General features: G+C 38.3%; 8 protein-coding genes across 8 annotated transcripts; 5 read left to right on the top strand and 3 right to left on the bottom strand.

Annotated features, from left to right (window-relative positions):
* Positions 1–263: 263 nt before the first annotated feature.
* FDP41_010477 (uncharacterized protein) lies at positions 264–2,190 on the bottom strand (the record flags this gene model as incomplete). The annotated part of the gene is made up of 2 exons (XM_044700779.1): positions 264–1,557; positions 1,871–2,190. The coding sequence occupies 2 exons, from the start codon at positions 2,188–2,190 to the stop codon at positions 264–266; spliced, it is 1,614 nt and encodes a 537-aa protein (XP_044568125.1).
* Positions 2,191–2,495: 305 nt separating this feature from the next.
* Positions 2,496–4,415, bottom strand: FDP41_010476 (uncharacterized protein; the record flags this gene model as incomplete). The annotated part of the gene is made up of 1 exon (XM_044700778.1): positions 2,496–4,415. The coding sequence occupies one exon, from the start codon at positions 4,413–4,415 to the stop codon at positions 2,496–2,498; it is 1,920 nt and encodes a 639-aa protein (XP_044568124.1).
* Positions 4,416–4,572: 157 nt separating this feature from the next.
* Positions 4,573–6,888, bottom strand: FDP41_010475 (uncharacterized protein; the record flags this gene model as incomplete). Its single annotated transcript, XM_044700777.1, has 4 exons — positions 4,573–4,748; positions 4,910–5,438; positions 5,539–5,648; positions 5,724–6,888. 4 exons carry the CDS (start codon positions 6,886–6,888, stop codon positions 4,573–4,575), a joined length of 1,980 nt encoding a protein of 659 aa, XP_044568123.1.
* A 515-nt stretch (positions 6,889–7,403) lies between these two features.
* On the top strand, positions 7,404–10,061 carry FDP41_010474 (uncharacterized protein; the record flags this gene model as incomplete). The annotated part of the gene is made up of 1 exon (XM_044700776.1): positions 7,404–10,061. One exon carries the CDS (start codon positions 7,404–7,406, stop codon positions 10,059–10,061), a length of 2,658 nt encoding a protein of 885 aa, XP_044568122.1.
* Positions 10,062–12,071: 2,010 nt separating this feature from the next.
* Positions 12,072–13,895, top strand: FDP41_010473 (uncharacterized protein; the record flags this gene model as incomplete). The annotated part of the gene is made up of 1 exon (XM_044700775.1): positions 12,072–13,895. The coding sequence occupies one exon, from the start codon at positions 12,072–12,074 to the stop codon at positions 13,893–13,895; it is 1,824 nt and encodes a 607-aa protein (XP_044568121.1).
* Positions 13,896–14,262: 367 nt separating this feature from the next.
* On the top strand, positions 14,263–16,227 carry FDP41_010472 (uncharacterized protein; the record flags this gene model as incomplete). Its single annotated transcript, XM_044700774.1, has 1 exon — positions 14,263–16,227. One exon carries the CDS (start codon positions 14,263–14,265, stop codon positions 16,225–16,227), a length of 1,965 nt encoding a protein of 654 aa, XP_044568120.1.
* A 464-nt stretch (positions 16,228–16,691) lies between these two features.
* FDP41_010471 (uncharacterized protein) lies at positions 16,692–17,081 on the top strand (the record flags this gene model as incomplete). The annotated part of the gene is made up of 1 exon (XM_044700773.1): positions 16,692–17,081. The coding sequence occupies one exon, from the start codon at positions 16,692–16,694 to the stop codon at positions 17,079–17,081; it is 390 nt and encodes a 129-aa protein (XP_044568119.1).
* A 424-nt stretch (positions 17,082–17,505) lies between these two features.
* On the top strand, positions 17,506–20,103 carry FDP41_010470 (uncharacterized protein; the record flags this gene model as incomplete). Its single annotated transcript, XM_044700772.1, has 1 exon — positions 17,506–20,103. One exon carries the CDS (start codon positions 17,506–17,508, stop codon positions 20,101–20,103), a length of 2,598 nt encoding a protein of 865 aa, XP_044568118.1.
* Between the last annotated feature and the right edge of the window lie 135 nt (positions 20,104–20,238).

Genomic DNA, 20,238 nt, shown 5'->3' with positions numbered 1-20,238 from the left:
TGCCAAAAACATCCGTACCACCTCCAAAATAATATACTCCTCAGAAGGCGTCGACCATCAACATTGTACGATAATTGTAAAGTATTATTATTGATATATATGACATTGTTAAGGCGATAGAATGGTTAATTCTTTTAATCATTACATTCATAATATGTATTATATTTTGTATTGGTATGTGTTGTTGAGTGTGTATTAGTGTTAATATGGTAGTGGTGGTGGTATGCGAGAGAAAGGATTGAATGAATATCGAATTCGGTTCATTAAATTCCTCCAGCAACTTCGATCGCCTTCAGCTTGTTAGAAGTCTTAATTTTCTTTACATAGTTTTTAAATTCTTGACTCTCCAAAAAGCTCTGATAAGTACCATTTTCATGGAGGACCAATTTCAACTTTTCAATGGCAACATCAAACAAATCAACAGGAACTTCATCCTCGTAGGTAATTTGATTGTATCTTTGAATAATTCTCTTCTTGACTTTACCAGCAATATTAATTTCATTTAAAGCATCATCCTTAATGTAGTTTTCAATAATATTTGGAGCTTTTTGAGAACGATCCATTGCATTACATTTCTTATAGGCCATCACTTCTTCATAGAAAAGCATTGTTTCACCACACAATGCATTCAGGAGATGTCTCTTGAATAACTCTCTTGTGACATCATTTTCCAAAATTTTGTCAATATTATTTGGCATTTCCATATTGGCCAATTCAGCAGAGTTGTCAGTATTTCGTTTCAGAGAGGTATAAACGAGCAAAAGGACAGGGAAATACGAACAAGTGACATGCACAGCTTGAACCCAAAGGAGAGTCAAAACAATAAAAGCAAAGGATAAATTGGTGAAGGAAACGGTTGCATAGGCAATGGATCCAATGAGTACAATCACAGTGGTCACTCTAATTTCAGTATTGAGGGAATAAGAGTCATTCACATCTTTCAACATGATGACTTCCACCAACAACATGATATCTACGAGGAAGAATAGAGGCACCACTAATCTTGGATACAAAATATAACTCATGTATGGACTATTCGTTTCTCTCTCATTGATTTGACACAAGAAATCATGAGGACACATTTTAGGATAGGTCAAACTCACTGGTAACAAGACGACTACCACGACCACCAGCATGACCACAAAGAACTTGACCAAATTTGATTCTTCTGCTCTTCTCTTGTTGACATTACTTGTTTGTTCTGCCTTTCTCTTTCTCATCATTTCAGAAACCTCAGTAGCATCCAATAAGGTAGGAACATCTTCGACATCAATGACAGACATTTGATCATTTTGTGTATGCACATCAGACATGTCATTACGCCAACTTCTATTCACTGGTTGAGTTGTTGTTGATTGTTGTGGTTGTTGTTGTGTGGATGGATTCGACTTGTATTGTTTTTCATTAGTGGACACAATTGTGGATTCATCGACCATAGTGGTGTTACTATCGAGAGCAACACTTGTGACAGGATTGCTATCTTTGTTCTTACTCTTTTTGCTGAGAGCTCGTTCCTTCTTTCGTTCAAGGGAGGCTTCTTGTTGTTTTTTCATGAGTCTTTGATGATGATGGAAGAGAGGTTGTCGTTGTTGTTGTTGTGGGTTGAAAAAGGAATCGAGAGACATGGATAGGGTGGACATCATATCAACATTAACGCCACACACACAAGGATTATGTCAACAAGTCCATCCCAAGAGGTGGTTCCGGCAAGTCGCGAAAAAGTTGTTCATGCCACATCCAAAAAGGTATTGTTGACATTATTTGAACAATGGTGTGTGAACCCGAATATATTTGATAATTATTATGACCATCAAAATAGTTGCACATGTGGTGTCATTAATGACAAAGAGACATGAATATAAATACTCACTTGAAATTCCAATGATAGATAAAGTAAATTCTCCAAGCTCTCAATAGCAAAGGTGCAAACATGGCGAAAAAACTCACATTTGCCAACAAGACAATCATTTGACAAGGTGTTCCAGGAACGCTATATGAAAGTGTGTAGGCTGCCATATAGACACCAGCTCCGATCGAAGACAATACGGAAAGCACTGGAGCTCTGGCTCTGATGGATTGTGTTTTGTTTCGGAAGAGAACGAGTACAAAGGAACAAGCAATCATGAGAAAGAATTGAACAAACCAAAGTACAATGAAGAGAATTTCAGACGCTTGTGTTTCAAAGACCATGATGAATTGAGAATGAATCTGGAAGAAGAAAAATGTTGTTGTTGACAAAGGAGAGAGGAATTTCCACAGTTGGAAGTCCTCGTAGAAAATGTGATGAATGTGTTTGTCTCAGAATCTGATGTTATGAGAGACTCGCTTCAATGAATGATGGAAGGATTGAATGGAGATGGCGAGAAAATATATACGAGTGTTCTTACCACCACTTGTCAATGATATTGTTGTGACACCAAAGAATGGAGACCTTCTTGTGAAAAAAGAGAGAGAACGAGGAGATTCGTTTTTTTGTGTATTTATCGGTCTTTTTTCTAGACTTTCTTTTCCTGTGTTGTGAACGTTTTGCTCTTCAGTTCACGTTGTGTTTGCCTGTGGTTTGAAAAGTGACGCGAGAAAGAACGGATCAAATAGCTTGCCACTAATCCTGTTTTCAGCTGTATCGTCCCTTTGCTGGATGGTCGTTTTCGCTTCGAGGTGGCTAGAGGGGTATCTTGCTGGGTTTCAAACAGAGAGGTTGCCACTTGAAGTGGTTCTTCTGTGTTTGGAAAGCCATGTCTTGTGCCTGTTGCGGAAAAAGAAACACACCCGACATTGTTTATCTCTGAAATCTCGGTGTCACCACAAGATGTCGATTGAGAAGAAGCATTGCTTTTAGAGGATGACTCTTTCGTGACTGTGATTATGCTCTTGCTTCTTAGATTTCTGGAAGGAAGGGATGCTAGTGACTCACCGACGCAATTCACCTTTTCATCCACCATGGTTGATTGATTCGTCTCGCTCGATACAGCAATCGCTTCAATCTCTTCACACTTTTCTTTTGGACTCTCTTTCTTTTCAACAATGCTTACTTCTTCTGTTTTTTGTTTTTTGAGCTCATACTTGGTGTTGGTAGCCAATCTCACAAAAACTTCCTCTGCATTTCTTCCATTATATTTCACAAGTCCTCCATTTGGATAATTTTTTCTTGAGTAACACCTGTCATTTGGGCAGCAGGATCGACAATGAGGACAAACAAAATGACCAATTTGTGCATAGTATTCAAAATCACCATGATCATGGATCTCAATGCAATCCTTACATATACTTGCGGTGCAAGGCAAGGACGGAAATGAAAACTTCTTATTGACATTATCCTTACCAACATCATATTTTTGTTCAAAATGAAGAATATTGAATAAAGTCGAGTTGTCACAAATTAATTTTGCCCCATCTGGGGCTCTACAGATGTGACATTGAATTGTAGTTCCTCCAATATTTTCAGCTCCCTTAAGAAATAGTAACACTTTCTTGTTGGTTGTTTCTTGCAATGCGTTCATGGTGCATGTAATGTACATTTGTTTGTTTAGTTTCACTTTTTCATCATTCAACAAGTACTTGTTATCGTCCAATAAGTCTTGGAGCGGACCTGGTAGATCCTTCTTGGAATACAGAGATGGTAGATATTTGCTCAAATCCACCACATACATGTTAGACACTTTTCTAACCAAATAAAGATCGCCTCCAATGCAGACCTTATTATCTTTGTCTATTGTTAACATTTCAGCAGCAATAGTTGAGTGTCTCTTCTTCGTCTTCTTTGATGATTTAGAGTCTTTCTTAGTAGTTTTGATTACTATATTTTCTTTTGTGGTATCATCTGTTGAACTTTTAGTAGTTCTTTTTGAGGTTGCATTGTTTTCTGTTGCCGCTATTGGTAGCACTTGTTCTTGATCTCTCGTTTCATTGTTAACACATTGTTGGACATTATGAAATTCATACGATATTGACTGTGCTGGTTGGATTTGTGAGCTTTCTTCTGCGACAGAATTGAATGTGAATTTTTCTGTTTCATTTTCGGAAAGTGTTTTCGAAGGACTTGGGGAAGACTCGGCCGATGATGGTACATTTTTGTGGAACCTTCGCTTCTTCTTTGGAGTTTTATGCTTTTCGGGTTGAGCTATAGGTAATAATAAATTTTGTCCATTCTCATGTTCCATTGTTGAACCATCACAGTCATCCAAATCGCTTACGATATTTTGTTTCAGCTGTTCATTGCTTTCCGAATTTTCATTTTCATCCATTACCAAATCAAAAATTACATCACCATTATGATCATTCAATACTGCATGTTTTTGAGTTTCCTGTTCGTTATTTCCTATTACTAGTGGTGATGATTCTTCCTTCTGCTCCGAGAAGGCTGTTTCCGAATTGATGGATGAATTGGATTTTCTCTTGATGAACCTTCTGGACATTTTTTGAATGAAATCTCAGAATGATTTATAAAATTTATATGGTGACCTTAAACTCTTAAATGCGAAGTGTTCCACATGTCCCCCTTTCTGTGAATGATTCGTTGTGACCTTAATGACCTTCTTGTTGAAAGAGCGGACAAAAAATAAATTAATTTTATTATTGTTTCTTGTAGAAGGAGCATGGTTTTCTGTCTGATCCCCACCAACCATCACCGTTTCGGCACGTCTCGTCAGCATGGTTGACCATTGCCTTGTACCAATCGGTGCTGGGTCCGTTATCTGAGAATTTCTTTGCTTCATCCATTTGACAGCTCTTAAATGTCACAAATCCATCTGCACAGAATGTGGTATATTGAATTTCCAAAAACAAAATTAAAGTGTAATGAACAAAAATTTAACGAATATATAAAGAAACATATTCAAAAATGTAAAAATTAACATGAAAATGTTGGTTAATAGGTTCACACAAATTTCACTTCATAATTATCACATACCAGATGTAGTTCCATAATCTGCAATCAAATGCACAATTTCTAAGGCTATACTATAATGAGTCAACAATCCAATAGGGTCGTCACCGCAAAGTCTTCCAGTGTCATAAGGATCTGTATGTTCGTACAAGTCATGAATACAAACTCCTTGTGGTGAGCAATAACCTTCTTCGACGGAAACATAACTTTGATAGGCATTAGGCGTTCCTTTCAAGCAATAACCACCAACGGTTGCAATAAATCCGTAGAGAGCTTTCAAATTCAATGGGAAATTGTTGTAGTAATAATCATGACAGATATTTTGTAAGGTTCTTGAAACTACTGAGCCATTGAATGGAGCTCCCATTGTAAACCATTTAGATGTTGATAGATCAATAGAACATTTTCCATTCATGAATGCAGCTGCAATGACAAGATTACCCATGGAATGTGTATAGAGAAGAGTATTTTGAATCGTGGTTGAATTTCCACTTCCTAATAATGCAGTAGAGCAATAATAATCTTGCAAAGATTCATCGTCCCAACCTCTGTTCTAAACATGTGGTTTTTCGAGACAAATATGTGTCACATGATGTGACATTGCAAATCGAATCATGGTTAGTGTTATTGATGTTGTTTAAAGTTAAACTCACCTTTGTATCACGTCTGCCAAACCATACATCTCCACAATGATCTGTGTAGTCCAATACATTGCCCCAATATTCCTTAAAATTCTTTTGTGGAGGTAAATCTTCTGTTCCTCCTGTTGGTAAGGTCAATTGAGTTTGTGGACCACATGTCAAATAATAATCACAGTTACAACCAATCACTCACTTACCTGCACCGTGGAGGAAAATACATGTTGGCTTGTTTTGAGAAGCTCCGCTTGAAACCTTTCTTGTGAGATATGAGACACATGATTGTTCATCTCTGAGATGCCGACTGCTACAGGATTCTTGCTCATTTAGGAACCAAAGTGACACGGAGCTCACTTCATTATTCTTTCGATGAGAGCTGATGGATGGAAAAGTGGAAGGATCGAATGCCTTTTCATCAATGATTGGCAACGAAAGTCCATATTTCAAGCTCACTCGATATCTTGTGAGATATTTTTCAATCCTATCCCTCGTGGTGGTGTCTTGTTTCGCGTGAATATTCTTCTTACCAAAATATTCAGCAAGATATTTTCTATCGTAATAGGTACAATTAGAAACAAGACGATCCATCTGATCGAGGAAAAGCTTTTCGTGTAAGGTTGGTTGAGAAGAAGTATCAGCCTTCTCTTTCGTGAGTGTGAATTCACTCATGGAAACCACCAATGATTTGGAAATGATAAAAACTGGAATCGATCCATTGGCACACAAAACCATACTTTCATCCATAAACGAGAAGGAATACATGTCAAGCTTATTGTTGACACAATGAGCATTCACTTCCTTATCAAATATGACACTCTTTGGAGTAACTGCTTTGAAAGTCACTTGATTCAACATTTTACTCAATCCTATTCCACTATCAAAAGCATTCCAAGGTGCATCATAATTAATGTGAATACATTGAGTGACACTTGACTTGTCTGTAGTTTGTGAAGAAACTTCCACACCACCTTCTTGAACAGGTTTCATAAATACATGTAAATTTCTCGTGTCAAAGAATGTCATCAATCCCAAAACTCCACTCTCCAAAATCACGTTCATCGACTCTGTTTTTTCATTTTTATATCGAATTGCAGTTCCTTCATGCACCTGCTTGCTTGATCGATCGAAGGCTTTAAATCTCAATGAAAAACCACTCTCCGGCATTTGAAATGCAATCATTGGTTGATGCAACGAAATGCTATGATGTGGTGGTGTTTGAGCGCTCGTCATCATCATCACACGACGTGCTGACTCGACAGCATTTGCAGTACCTGTGACGACGACGATCGCTATCATAGCCGCCGTTGCCAACAATAGTCGGCACCCTAATACACTGAACGGAACAGAACCGGAGTGAAGATTCATTTTTTTAAGCGATGATTGTAATCTGATTTTGGAACCCCGAAGGTCAGACAATAACAACAACGACGACGACTGTCGCGTTCATGAAAACCAACTTTCAAAGACCAGAAAAGTTCTGAAGGATGGATCGCCTCTACAAGTAGGTGAGTACTAGCAGGAGTCCACAACCTCAACATTTGGAGTGAGATTAATACGCAAAAGACATTCACACCTACTTCTAGAAGCGATCACATCGCTTGACTTGATTGTGTGAGATGGAATCGATTTTTGAAAACACCTCAGCAGAGGATTATTGCGAAGATAACAATAATTATTGGTACGAGTGACAATGAATGACCTCATTGATGTGTGAAGTAAGATTTTTATAATACATTGATAAAAGAACACGAGGTTCATGTTGTTGATTCTCAAAGTATAATTTTTTAAGCATGTGAAAGAGATTCAAATACATGATCGAACTTAAATTCCAAATCCCGCCTTTTCATTTTTGCGCCAAATAAAATTGTGAATTGAAAAAAATGTCAAACAGCAACGGCTTGGATGATGACAACCTCCGTAATGGTGAAACACAAGAAGACTTTTTTGAAGAAGAAATTCCGTTCGATGATGAAGATGAAAATGATGAAGGAGAAGATTTGTTTGCTGACGATGTGTTAGAAGAAGACTATAGAGCCGGACCTTCCGAAGAGGATTTTTATGATGAACAATATATTGACAATGAAGAATATCAGCCCATGAGTTATCATGAACGAATGAGAGCTGAGGAGCAGATGCAACGCCGACAAGTTGAAGAGGAAACGGAAAATGAAGTGGAACAGGCGATTCAGCAGAATGAAAAAAATTGGAGTGCTGCTGACCATGCTGTGTTTCACACACTCTTCAATGATGACGACAATGAAAATAATGACGGTTTCAATGACGATGATGAAGATGAAAATGATGGCCGATTTGAGGATTTATTGAACAATCTTCGAGAGAAGCTGACCATTAGCAAAACGAGAGATCGTATTGTGAAAGCATTTAAGAGGTTTTTCACAGAACAAAAAAAGGATGTCTATATGGAGGCCATCAAAAATGTAGTGGCTAATAACAAAAAGTCTCTGGTTGTCAACTTTTCTGATCTCTCAGTTGAACCATTTCTTTTGATATTCCTGACAGAAGAACCTGATGCAATTATAGAAATTATGGAAGAAGCTCTTAGACAGATTGTGAATCGATATTTTCCAAATTATGCAGGTTTTAACCTTGAAAAGGATGAAATGATTCATGTCCGTATCAAAAATCTTCCAGCTGTAGAATCCATTCGAGACCTTAGGCATTCTACTTTGAATCAATTGATAGCTGTTCGAGGAGTTGTCACGAGAAGAACTGCCATGTTCCCTCAGTTAAAACTTGTATCTTATGATTGTGTCAAGTGTGGCGAGAGATTGAATCCTGTCACTGTTCGAAGTGCATCAGAAGTTGCTAAACCAACCAGCTGTCCTGGATGTGCAGGAAAGAATTGCTTTGTCATCAATGAGGCCAAAACTCTCTACTCGAATTATCAAAAAATTACTATTCAAGAACCACCAGGTACTGTCCCAGCAGGTAGAATTCCTCGTTCCAAAGATGTAATTTTGACAAACGATTTAATTGACTGTGCAAGACCAGGAGAAGAAGTTATTGTCATTGGAGTTTTTAAACAAAATTATGATGCCTTCCTTAATGTTAAACAAGGATTTCCCGTCTTTGCGACAATAATTGAAGCAAATTACGTTGAAAAATTGTTTGACAAGAGAAATGAGTCCATCACTAAAGAAGACGAACGAAAACTTCAAGAATTGGCCAGAAATCCTTATATTTTTGAGAAGATTGTGAAATCCATTGCTCCCTCAATTTTCGGTCATGAAGATATCAAAAGAGGTATTGCTTTGAGCTTGTTTGGAGGAGTTCGAAGAGTTTCAGCAGAACACACAACAAGAGGTGATATTAATGTGCTCATCTTGGGAGATCCAGGAACAGCTAAATCTCAATTTTTGAAGTACATTGAAAAAACAGCCACTCGAGCAGTTTATACCACTGGAAAAGGTTCCTCTGCTGTTGGTTTAACAGCTGCTGTTAAAAAAGATGCAATTACAGGAGAATGGACACTCGAAGGAGGTGCTTTGGTATTAGCTGATGAAGGTGTTTGTATGATTGATGAGTTTGATAAGATGAACGACCAAGATAGAACCTCCATCCATGAAGCCATGGAACAACAGAGTATCTCAATATCAAAAGCTGGTATTGTCACAACCCTTCAGGCTCGATGTGCTGTCATTGCTGCAGCCAATCCCATCAAAGGGAGATATGACACCTCCAAAACATTCCATCAGAATGTTGAACTATCAGAACCAATTCTCTCTCGATTTGACATTCTTTTCATTGTTAGAGATACAGTTGACGAAAAAATTGACGAAAACTTGGCACAGTTTGTTGTGAATAGTCACTTTAAAAGTCATCCCAAGCAAGCTGCGATTAGAAAAACTCAAGAACAACAAGCTGCTGTACGAGAATTACTTGATGAAAGAGATGGAAAAAAGGACGATGAAGCATATCTCTACAATAGAGATCCAATACCTCAAGAAATGCTGAAAAAATACATTATTGTGGCGAAGAGACTACGTCCAGCTCTTGCTCTCGCCAATCATGAGAAAATCACTCAATTTTATTCAGAGTTGAGAACACGCTCTGAGGAAGGAAGTGGTTTGACCATTACAGCAAGACATTTGGAATCCATTATTAGAATGGCTGAGGCAAGTGCCAAGATGCATTTGAGGTCTCATGTGAATGATAGTGATGTTAACACTGCCATCTCTGTCATGTTGGAGAGCTTTATTTCAACTCAAAAGTATTCTGTTGCTGGCTCTTTGAAACGAAAATTCAAAAGATATCTCCAATCTCCAACCGATGACCATCAACTATTATTACACATTCTCAATGAGATGGTCAAAGCTAAAGTCTCCTCGATGGCTGATGAAGAGGAGGATGAGGAAAGTGAGACTGAAATTAGCATTTCTATTAAGGAATTCAAGAATGAAGTGGCTAAAAACAGAATCTTTGACATTTCTACCTTTTTGGATAACGAAGAGTTGCTTGTAAGGAAAGGGTTCTCCATTCGAGAAAACAAGATCATTTGGACTCCACCACAGCAATGAGTACGAATGTTTTCACTCAATCAATCAGACTGAGAGAACGCGTTCAATCAATTCGAAGCTACTTGTTTGGCATCAAGCAAGTACTATTACTTCAACAAGCATGTGTGGTGTGCGTGTACACTCGTTGAATAAGTGTGACGTGTGTAATTGATGTACGATGTCTCATCGAAATGTGAATTTTGGACGAAAATTAACTCTGAAATGCGTATGAAACTAACCATTCCTAGATAAGAGAGATATTTGTGTGAAAAGGAAGATGAACGTTAATTTTCTTACAAGTCTGAACATTTCAACTGTTAACTCAATAATATATGCATTCGGTATTTATTCTCACAAGAGGTTCAACGTGTGCTGTCAACACCTGTCCCTTTGTCCCTCAACAATGGTTTTGAATGGCATCATTCCACAATGTGTACATAATAGTGCAAATTTGATGCTAATTTGATGTTGCTGTGCTTGTTTTACCTCAAAACGTCAAGAGGTGTTTTGACACTTCTTGAGAGGAATGAAAGCGTCCTTCATCTAAGGTGTGGAAATTATCCAATTTTGACGGCACATCATGTCGTTTTTCTTTGCACTCAGCCTTCAAAACAACAGCAAGTGACAACGTGCATGCGTCCTTGAATCTGGCAGAAGATTTAAAACAACAACAACAACACTTTTCGACACTTTCACAAGCTCAAAAAAACATCAAACAAACAGCGAGTTCGAGACGAGTGTTCATCTTCACCACCGTCTCACACATTGAACTTTGACAGAAGCAACCCAGTTCCAACACGTCACTATCATCTTGAGCCAATTCACTCATTCAGAATCTTACTCCTTTTAACGGTGCAAGCCCTTCCAATAACAGTGGTAACTGCCTTTGTGAGAACGACAACAAAAACGAACAAGAGTTGGCAATCCTTTCCTCTCTTGTCCTCTATAATCACACAACAAACAAATTTCTTCAAAAAATATTCATTCTAGAACCAAGAAATTTAACACACATCGCATTCTTCTAAAGAGCAACAACGACGGTTGTGTGTGTACAATTAATTGATAATAGTACAAGTGGTAGTCGAAACGCCATCATCATCTAAATACGTGTGTTGAAAGCATTTTGTAGCTCGTTTCGGTGCTCATTGTCCGCACGTTCTTCTTGCATTTACTGATTCCGCTCTCTTTATCTCTATTCCATTATCATCATCATCATCATCGGTGGTTGTAATCCAACCTATTGTACAGCCAAAATAGACTTTACTTTTCAAGAGGGATATATATCAACTTATCATACTCTCTGAACTGAAATAGTATATATTTTATTATTTATTGTTATTATTGTATTGGGTATCATCATCCGCAACTGAACTCATCCTCACCCACTTTTCCTTCAGGCATCCTCTTGTGTGCTCACCATAGCGACGGAAAAGTCTTCTTCATTTAACAACAACAACTCAAACCTCCATCATCTTTTGTTGGTCATCACTACGATCTGATAACCGCTCTAACTGACAACCACCAAACACCAACAACTCTCACGCGTGTTGTGTTGTAACATTGATTGTCGTCGGTTGTAAATATTCCAATCAAACATCCTCTCAGCAATCTATCCATACTACCGTTAGTCCAGTCGTAATTACATTGTTCCCGCCCTGTCAATAATAAGGACCTCCACACACACTTGGCACTTTTGAGAGCAAAGAACCACTTCATTACCTCTCAAAATCTACATTCGTCAGTTCGCATTAACAATTACACAGTTTGATTATTACTGAGTGACTGACAAATCTGTGGCAAATCATTAATTTATTCGCTACAACGACATTGTTTTGCATTTTGTACGTTTTCTCAAAGAAATAGCGATACTTGTCATTGAGCATTGATATCTCCAAGTATTCAATCACCTCTCTCTAGAGACATTCTTAGCTCTGTAATCATTTTCCAACTCTCGAGTACTTTAACTCTCTCCTGTTGACAGAAGATCTTCAACTACACACATTCATATTTGCAATACAACCCCATTACATCATGAACACTACTACTCAAAGACAAGAACTCTTCCTCAAAGATATGCTCAATGGATCATCGAGCAACAATACCTCTGATGATTCCAACCACTCTCAAACTCCATCCATCCAGCTCACTAAAATTTTGTCACCCTTCCAACTCTACACCAAGAAGAGAACCGACATTAACAACAACTCTGTAGAGATTTCATTGTTAGGAAAGAGCACAGAACATACCTCACTCGACATTCAAACCGAAAAGTCAGTGAGTGTCTACTTGTCTGAAGAAGGTCTCTCATCAAGCGTCGTTTGTGCCAGTCACTTGATTAAGAAAATTCTTCCAATCACATTCAGTTCAGTTAAGAAGAACGATAAGGTCTCTGTTGTCTCGTGTAATGGTACAATTCGCAACAATTCCAAAACATGTCCAGTGCCTACAACGACCACCCTGAACTCTAATCAACCACCAAAAGTTGCCTTCAGAGTAAAGAGCCATGGTAAAGGATGTAATGGCACAGTGAAACTCTTTGTGATACCATTCGTGGTGACTGAACATGATGCTGCCAAGACAGAAGAACATTACTATCTCATGATTAAGGCCAAGAGAAATTCGTTAGGAAAAGGAAACAACAAGTATGGTATTGAGAATGCTTACATGTTCAGAAAGTCCATGGATAATGACTTGATTGATCAAATTATTGATCGTGTTCAATCGTTTGATGCCTCCTCTGTCAATGTCTCTTCACCAACAGCAAATACAACACCAGCCATGAATAACATTTCAAGTGTCACTGCTAGCAAACATACCTCAAGATCTGTCCAACAACAACAAGAACCATCCTCACCAACAAACAAGAAGAGAAGAGTGAGAAGCAGCAGCAATGCCATTCAGAACGATGCCAACAAGACCAAGTTGAGAAAGACACAATTGGAAGGAAGTGTTAAGGAAGAGAAGCAAATCTCTGCAGTGGGAGGAACTGCTCCAAGCACTTTTGTGAGCTCAAATGGTGTGTCGTCCCTGAATAACATGTATCACAAGACAACCTCCCTCCATCAACAGTTCCAACAACCTCCTCAACAATATCATCACCAACATGTCTCTTCCTCCAACCAATGCAATCCTTTCAGTAGTGGTAGTAGCACACAGAGACCAGTGCATAATAATATGAGCAATACTCCTACACGAAACAACGTTCTGTCTCAAGGAACAGCTCCACTGAACATGGAATTTGCAAACCATAGCTCACAAAGACTCCCACAACATGGCCAATATTCGAATACAACGCTCTCCTCACAACCATCAGGCAATACATTGGCTTCCATGATGGCAAACATGATGAATAATCCTCCTCCAACTTACACCATTGACAACACATGGAATAATCATACCTCTACAACCAATACTAACGGAAACAACAACAATTTGGGCGCAATGGTGAAGAATCATATTCTTGAGATGGATTTCCAAAAGCAGTATGGAAGACAACCATCCACTTTCCAAACTCAACAGCAATCTTCATATCCACCAATTCAATATTATCAAACTCCATCTCATACCAACTATGGAGGTGACAATAGAGCTGTGAAACGAACGCTGGATGAAATCTTTTGCGAAGAGTTTGCTACTTCCAACATTCACCAACAACCACAGGTGTACACCTCTAACCTTTATCAAAATCATCCAATGATGAATCCTGCTGTACAACAAAACTTTGCTCATTTATCGACTGATGAAGACATCATGTCCATGCAACATCAGGAAATGGCTGAAATAATTGACTCCATCCAAATGTTTGACATGCCTCTTGTAAATGAAGAAGATGAGCAACTTAACTTTTTCTGCTAATTCTAAGTTTCTATGACCCTCGCTAGAATATCACAACAATGTAAATAAGAACATAAAGATTGTACGATAATTATATGTTTGCAAACATCCATTATTATTATTATTATTGCTACCACATAACACCATCATGTTTTCGAAGAAATGCCAACAGCAGCAGAAATGGTTCACTTTATATCTCTCCCTCGACATACATTTACGATCGCAGAGTTACATAAAAAAGCGCAACATTTTCGTAACGAATTTTGAGGATTGCGCTTCAGCAACACGAGTTTCTGGACCGAGTACAAAATTATCATATGAATTAAATCCTTTACTTGTTTAAATTGATTATGAATTAAATCAATCATCAAGCTCTGTAAATTCAAGAATGAACAGCAAATCATCGGAAAATCGAGTAGGAACAACGAATAACATAGATGATTCGGATTCCATTAATATTGCCTCTCCTCCATCCAATTTCGACCATCATCAAACATCCTCCTCAACTCCCTCAGAGCAACCACCGTCAGGATTGGAAAACAACAGCGTTGAAAGATCAGAAATTGAAGATATCACAATTTCAACAACACAACCAACCACACCTAACGACAACAGTCATATGAAGGATGAAAGTGCCAATCCATCCACTCTGGCAATCAAACCTCTCAATCCCTTAATTCCAACTCTTGTCACCTCTCCCATCGCCGTAACACCCTCGACCTCAAAACTAATTCAACTTTCCCCTAGAGCTCAATATCTTCCTCATAACATGCATCTCAATATTGATAACTTGTTAATTCATCATGGCTCTGAGCGACTTGCATCTCCTTCTCGAGCACTTGTAAATAACATTATACACCATCTCTCCCCACACCATCTTTCACCTCGATACCAAGCTGTTGTCTCTACAGAAGATGAAGATAGCAGCAACACAATGAATGAAGAAGATGACGATGATGATGAGGAATTGAATATATTGATCGATAATTCGACTCATCAACCAGTACTCTTGGAACCCTCTAAATCTAAATCTCCGCCTCCCACGCATAGTTTCCGAAAAACAAGTCCTTCCTTAAAAAAGAGTGGCTATTCGGGATCACTTACTGATGACGATGAAGAAGATGATGACGAAGAGGAGTTGGAAGAAAACATTGAATCGAGTGAAGAGGATGACGAAGTACAGATTGACATCAACAGCCCACCAGAAGAGGATCAAGTGGAGGGATTTAACATGTCAAATGAGGACCTTTTGGATGAATTACATCGTTCGAATGCTCGACTTGCTTATGCAGAGTCAAAGGACTCTGAGGACGAAGATGATAATCAAAGCCTTATGAATTTTGGAGAAACAAATCGAAATAGCAGAAGAAGAGGCTCAACAAGTCCTTTAATTGTGAAGTCGGCATCATCAAGTAAGGAAAAAACCTTACAAACTCCAACAATGACAAGAGACAATAATAAGAACCAATATCGGTTGTACAATTCCTTGCAAAGTCACACAAAACTGACATTTTCTTCAATAGAAGAAGAAGCAAAATATTACAAACTAAAATATTTAGAGATCTCTCGAGATTTGCAAACGATAAGCGAGAACTATGAAAAATATCAAAAAAGAAGTGAAGAATTGGAGCAAGAATACGATGCAGAACTGGAAAGATATGAAAGCCTTCTTCAAAAGAGTGACTTGAAAATTAACGTTTTACTTGAACAAATCAAGCAATTGAAAGAGGAAATTGAGGAAAAAAACACTACTCATTCCTTAGAAATGAAAAAAATGGTTCGTGAGCTTAAACGGTCTAATGAATCTGAAAAATTTAGTCTTGATCTCATAAAAGACATTGAATCAAGTAATGGGGTGTTAGAGCAAAAGATGTCAATGATTCAGAAGGAATATGAACGAAGGTTAAAAGAGGAAGTAAACAAGCAGCGGGAACTGCAACTTTCGCTCGACGAGATGAAGCTTACAGCTGCTGAAACCATTGAAAAGCTTAAAAGTGAAAACAGCAAGCTTGAGAATGACTTGTCACATCTTCGAAAGGCATTGGAAAGTGCAAGTCAAAGCTCCCAAGAAATTGCAAGGTTGAACTGTGAAAACGACAGACTTTCCAAATTGGCGGAAGAAAAGGAAATGGAGTTGTCCAAGTTGAAATCACTTCAAGAAAAGAAAAAGATGCTTTTCAAGAGAGCTCGTGAATCTAAATCAATTCCAATAACACAACCAACGAAAAACGAGGAAAAGTGGAGTGCTATTCTGAATACATGCAAGTCGCTGTCTGAAGGAATAAGTGCTTGTCAACATGTCATTCAAAATGTGTCAACGAGCTTGGAAATAAGTTCCTCAATCGTAGAATAAACTACCATAATCCAAAAGATTAATCATCCCAACTTTGATTCTTGTCTGTTAAGGATGTTCATTGACCGACAAATCGGACAACAATGCTTCCAAACATTGCATTCGGACTTCCCTCTTCTTCACAAATGATGAACTTTTAAAAAATGCAACAAGAACACATGGTTTCGTTGTTGGCACAAGTATTTCTCTCCAACAATATCGTATCTCGAAAAGAGATCAATCATGCTATTCAAATGGAAGAAAGAGGAGAGAAGAGTGAGGACATAAATTTTGAAAACAGAACATTCGCCAATACTAGTTCATTACCCATTTCATTGGCGGATTTAAAACAAGTGACGATGAGTGATGTGATTGAGTACATGATGCATATTCAAAAATATGGATCCCTAGACAGATTGCCTGACGAAATATTATAGTCAATTTTCATGATGATTGAGGATGACGATCACTCGTGGAGAAGCTTCATGCTTTCTTGTAAACGCTTCTATGAAATTTGCAAGACGTACAGATACCAAGACATTCATGTCCCTGGAGCAGGTTCATTCACTTTCTATCAAGGTGCTCCCAATCATTTCTATCTCACCTTACCAAACCCTGAGAGAAATGTTTCCATGTACAAAATTCCAACAAGAAAGCCTTGGTCTGCCAATGACACAGACGTCTTGACCACATGGTACAAGATTCGTGTGGATCCTGCGACCTTAAATGTTCATACTGGAGATTTTAGATTTGCCAAGTCTGTTGGGCGTTGCTCTCATCATTCGGTCAATCAAACACAAATCCCGTATGCATCATGCTTTGGATGTGAAGCCCCTGGTGTTGCTGATGCTAATGCAATGTGCGATTGCTTTTGATATCCCTTCCTTTCATCATGCAGGTTATATGAGTAGCGGAACGTCCATTCTCACACATCAAGACCAGGTCATTGAGCTGAATGGAGGAGGCTATTGTGGTTGGATTTGTAGCATCGGAGCAAAAACTGAAGATCAAGCTGTTGAAGGAGGATGGTTCATCAAATTGAAATCATCCTCACCACTCACTCAAGAACAAGAGAAATTGGGAGAGTTTGACTCTAGTGTATCAAGACTCTATTCAAAAGCCGTAACAAGTAATGATTGATGAAACATTAATGGAGCACGGAAATATTCTTCTACGATTCCTGACTATGATTATAATATTATATTATTATTTAATAAAAGAAATAAAAGATCATCGCGTGCATTTGAAAAAACAATTCATCAATTATTATTGTTGTAAATTATTTTTTCGAGTGAAAAAATGAGACTCTACGCGACCTTGCTCAATCCTTGCTCGAGGTCTGCCAATGCTGGCAAGTTGATGATGATGAGCAAACTCTCGTCAGCTTCATCATCAGCTGCAACAACAACTGGAGTAGCAACAACAACACATACTTCATCAGCAAATTTATTTTTCAACAACACATCTTCAAGACATTTTTCTTTGTGTTCTTTTCAGTGTGCAGGAGCCGATGAGAACCAGTCATCCTCTAGCACACCCTCAAGTTCTGATAGAAAACCACAAGGAGAACGTAAACCTTTTGTAAGGAACTATGATAGACAAAAGCAACAACAACAACAGACTGGTGAACGAAGATTCAGCAACCAACAACAAGGAGAGAGAAGACAATTCAACAACCAACAACAAGGTGCTAGACAAAGAACACAACCTAGTACTCAAAACACACAATACGTCAAGAAACCCTACAAACCAAGAACCGCTACAGAAGGTGAACAAACAAACACTCAACAGGAGCCAACCACTACAGGAACCATGCCAACCACTAGTGGCACTTCAACCAAAGCCAAGCGCACAATTCCAAAAGAAGAAGCAGAAAACTTGCTTAAAGAGGCTCAAAAACTCAAGGAACTTCAAAGGAAGCTCAACAAGAATACTGAAGAATCGACTGGTGGCACTCCAGTACCAATTGATGATGTTATGATGATGGAAGAAGATTTACTTGAACCAACAAAGTTTGTTGACAAGAGTGCACTGAGTGAAGAAATTGAAAAGAAGAAATACTTAATGAGACTCGAAGGAAAGAAAAAGCAAAATACAGGAGAGAAAGCTGCAAGCACTAAAAAGAAGGGAGCCAAAAAGAGAGAAAGAAAGAGAAGTAATGAATCTGAGGAGTCAGAAGAAGCAACCGAGGAAAGCAAATCACTTCAAATACGAAAAAAGACTGGAGAAGAGGAGGAAGATGTATTCAAAGTAGACATTGAAATGAACCCAAAATATGCCGAATATATTGACAGAATGTATACTGGTACTACCCCTCAATTACTTGCAGAACAAAATGCCCTTCTTCCCACCAGAGGCTTAATTCCTACTTTATCTGAAATGGGAGCAGAACATGGATCAAACTTTGCACCTGTTATGAAACAAATGCTTGTTACAAACCTTGTGAGAGACGAGCATTTTGAATTTCTTTTTGGTTACCTGAAAAATTATCAAATTCTGGCTAAAAAGATTTTGGACTGCATGGAAGATAAAGATAGAGCAGCTGAAATTCAAGAAATATACCCAATATTGGCAGAACAATCGCCCATGGAAGTAACTTCTAGAACAGACCTTGAGGAAAATTTTGATAGACCAGAAACAAGAGCAACTCTGTACAGCTTGTTCGATCCTGATTATTTCGTGAACATGGAGGCTATTGAGGCAAAGGCTACAAAAGAATTGGAACGATTGTCTAAAGAAGGACAACTCACACCACATGTGTTGGAGCCATATAAGCAAGAAATTCCAACATCATTACTGGCTGAAAAGCTTTTGGACTACTTTAATGGTAAACTTTTCACTTTGCAAATTGGAGGCGCTAGCGATTTCATGTTGCAGGCTCAAACAATCAAAACCTTGGCAGAGGATTGTTTCGATACTATTGTAAGAAAAAGAGGTTCCGCTGCTCTTCCATATCTTCCAGAATCTGAGAGAAATTTCATCGAGGAGAGAGAACGAAAATTGGCAGCAAAGTATGGAATTACACGAGAGAATTTGCATACCTTTGTTTCCAAAGATAAAATGTACCAAGAAGAAACTTACCAGAGCTTGAATGGAAGAATTGAAGAATTACTTTCAAAGAAGCGTTCGAATAGACTGGCCATTGAAAATCGATTTAAACTTGAACAACCAAATGATGATTTTGATCATGAAGATGCTTATTATTATGGTGACGAGGCAAATCCAGTGGAAAGAAAACAAGAAATATCTCAAGCTGTTGAATCTTATATGGCGGACTATCCAGGACTTCCATTAAAGAATCACGTGTCAGCCCTCATGGAAAGAGTTAGACAACGAGTGTATCTATTGAAAAGATTTGTTCATGAACCAAAGTTTGATTCTTTAGCCTACATTAGAGACGTTCCATTTACTAGTGGTCTGTATCACCATGCAGGTAAAATTGGAAAATATGCCAAGTTTGCTCCTCTTGAAAGAAACTTTGATGAAATTATTGAAGCAAACAGTGCTCCAGACACTGTTGCTAGACTTGTCCTCACCAACTACTCACGTGCTTTGGGACAAAATGACACTCTTGATATGAAATCCAAGATGAATCTCATGCATAGATTTGGAGCATACGTAAAGAAGGTTGACGCTGAAGGAGGATTATCAATGCCAAGTCCAATTCGACCTGGTAAACTCACACACATGCATCCTAACAGAGTCAATCCTCGTGATGCTAAGCTTGATGTACTCAAAATTGATGACGAAAATGACCCATTCTGGAAGGATATGTTCGCAAATATGGATTACATCCAACAAATCAAACAAAAGAGATTTGAGAAGGAAACTAGAAAGTCTGACATTGGACGAGGAGGCAAACCTGCCCCAGTCAAATCCAAGGCTAAGAAAAAGTAAATGTTGGGAAAGGGTTGTAGCGGTGTCAAATCGAATAAAAACTCAATTACTGTGCAAGATATTTTTGTAGTGTTATGAATAAATAACAGTGACAATCGCCATTCGCATGACATGATCTCCAACATGTCGAACATG

The sequence above is a fragment of the Naegleria fowleri genome, assembly GCF_008403515.1.
Source record: "Naegleria fowleri strain ATCC 30894 chromosome Unknown tig6, whole genome shotgun sequence".
Lineage (NCBI taxonomy): Eukaryota > Heterolobosea > Eutetramitea > Acrasida > Naegleriidae > Naegleria > Naegleria fowleri.
Note: the sequence above shows the minus strand (reverse complement) of the source record. Positions and strands in the feature narration are given on the sequence as shown.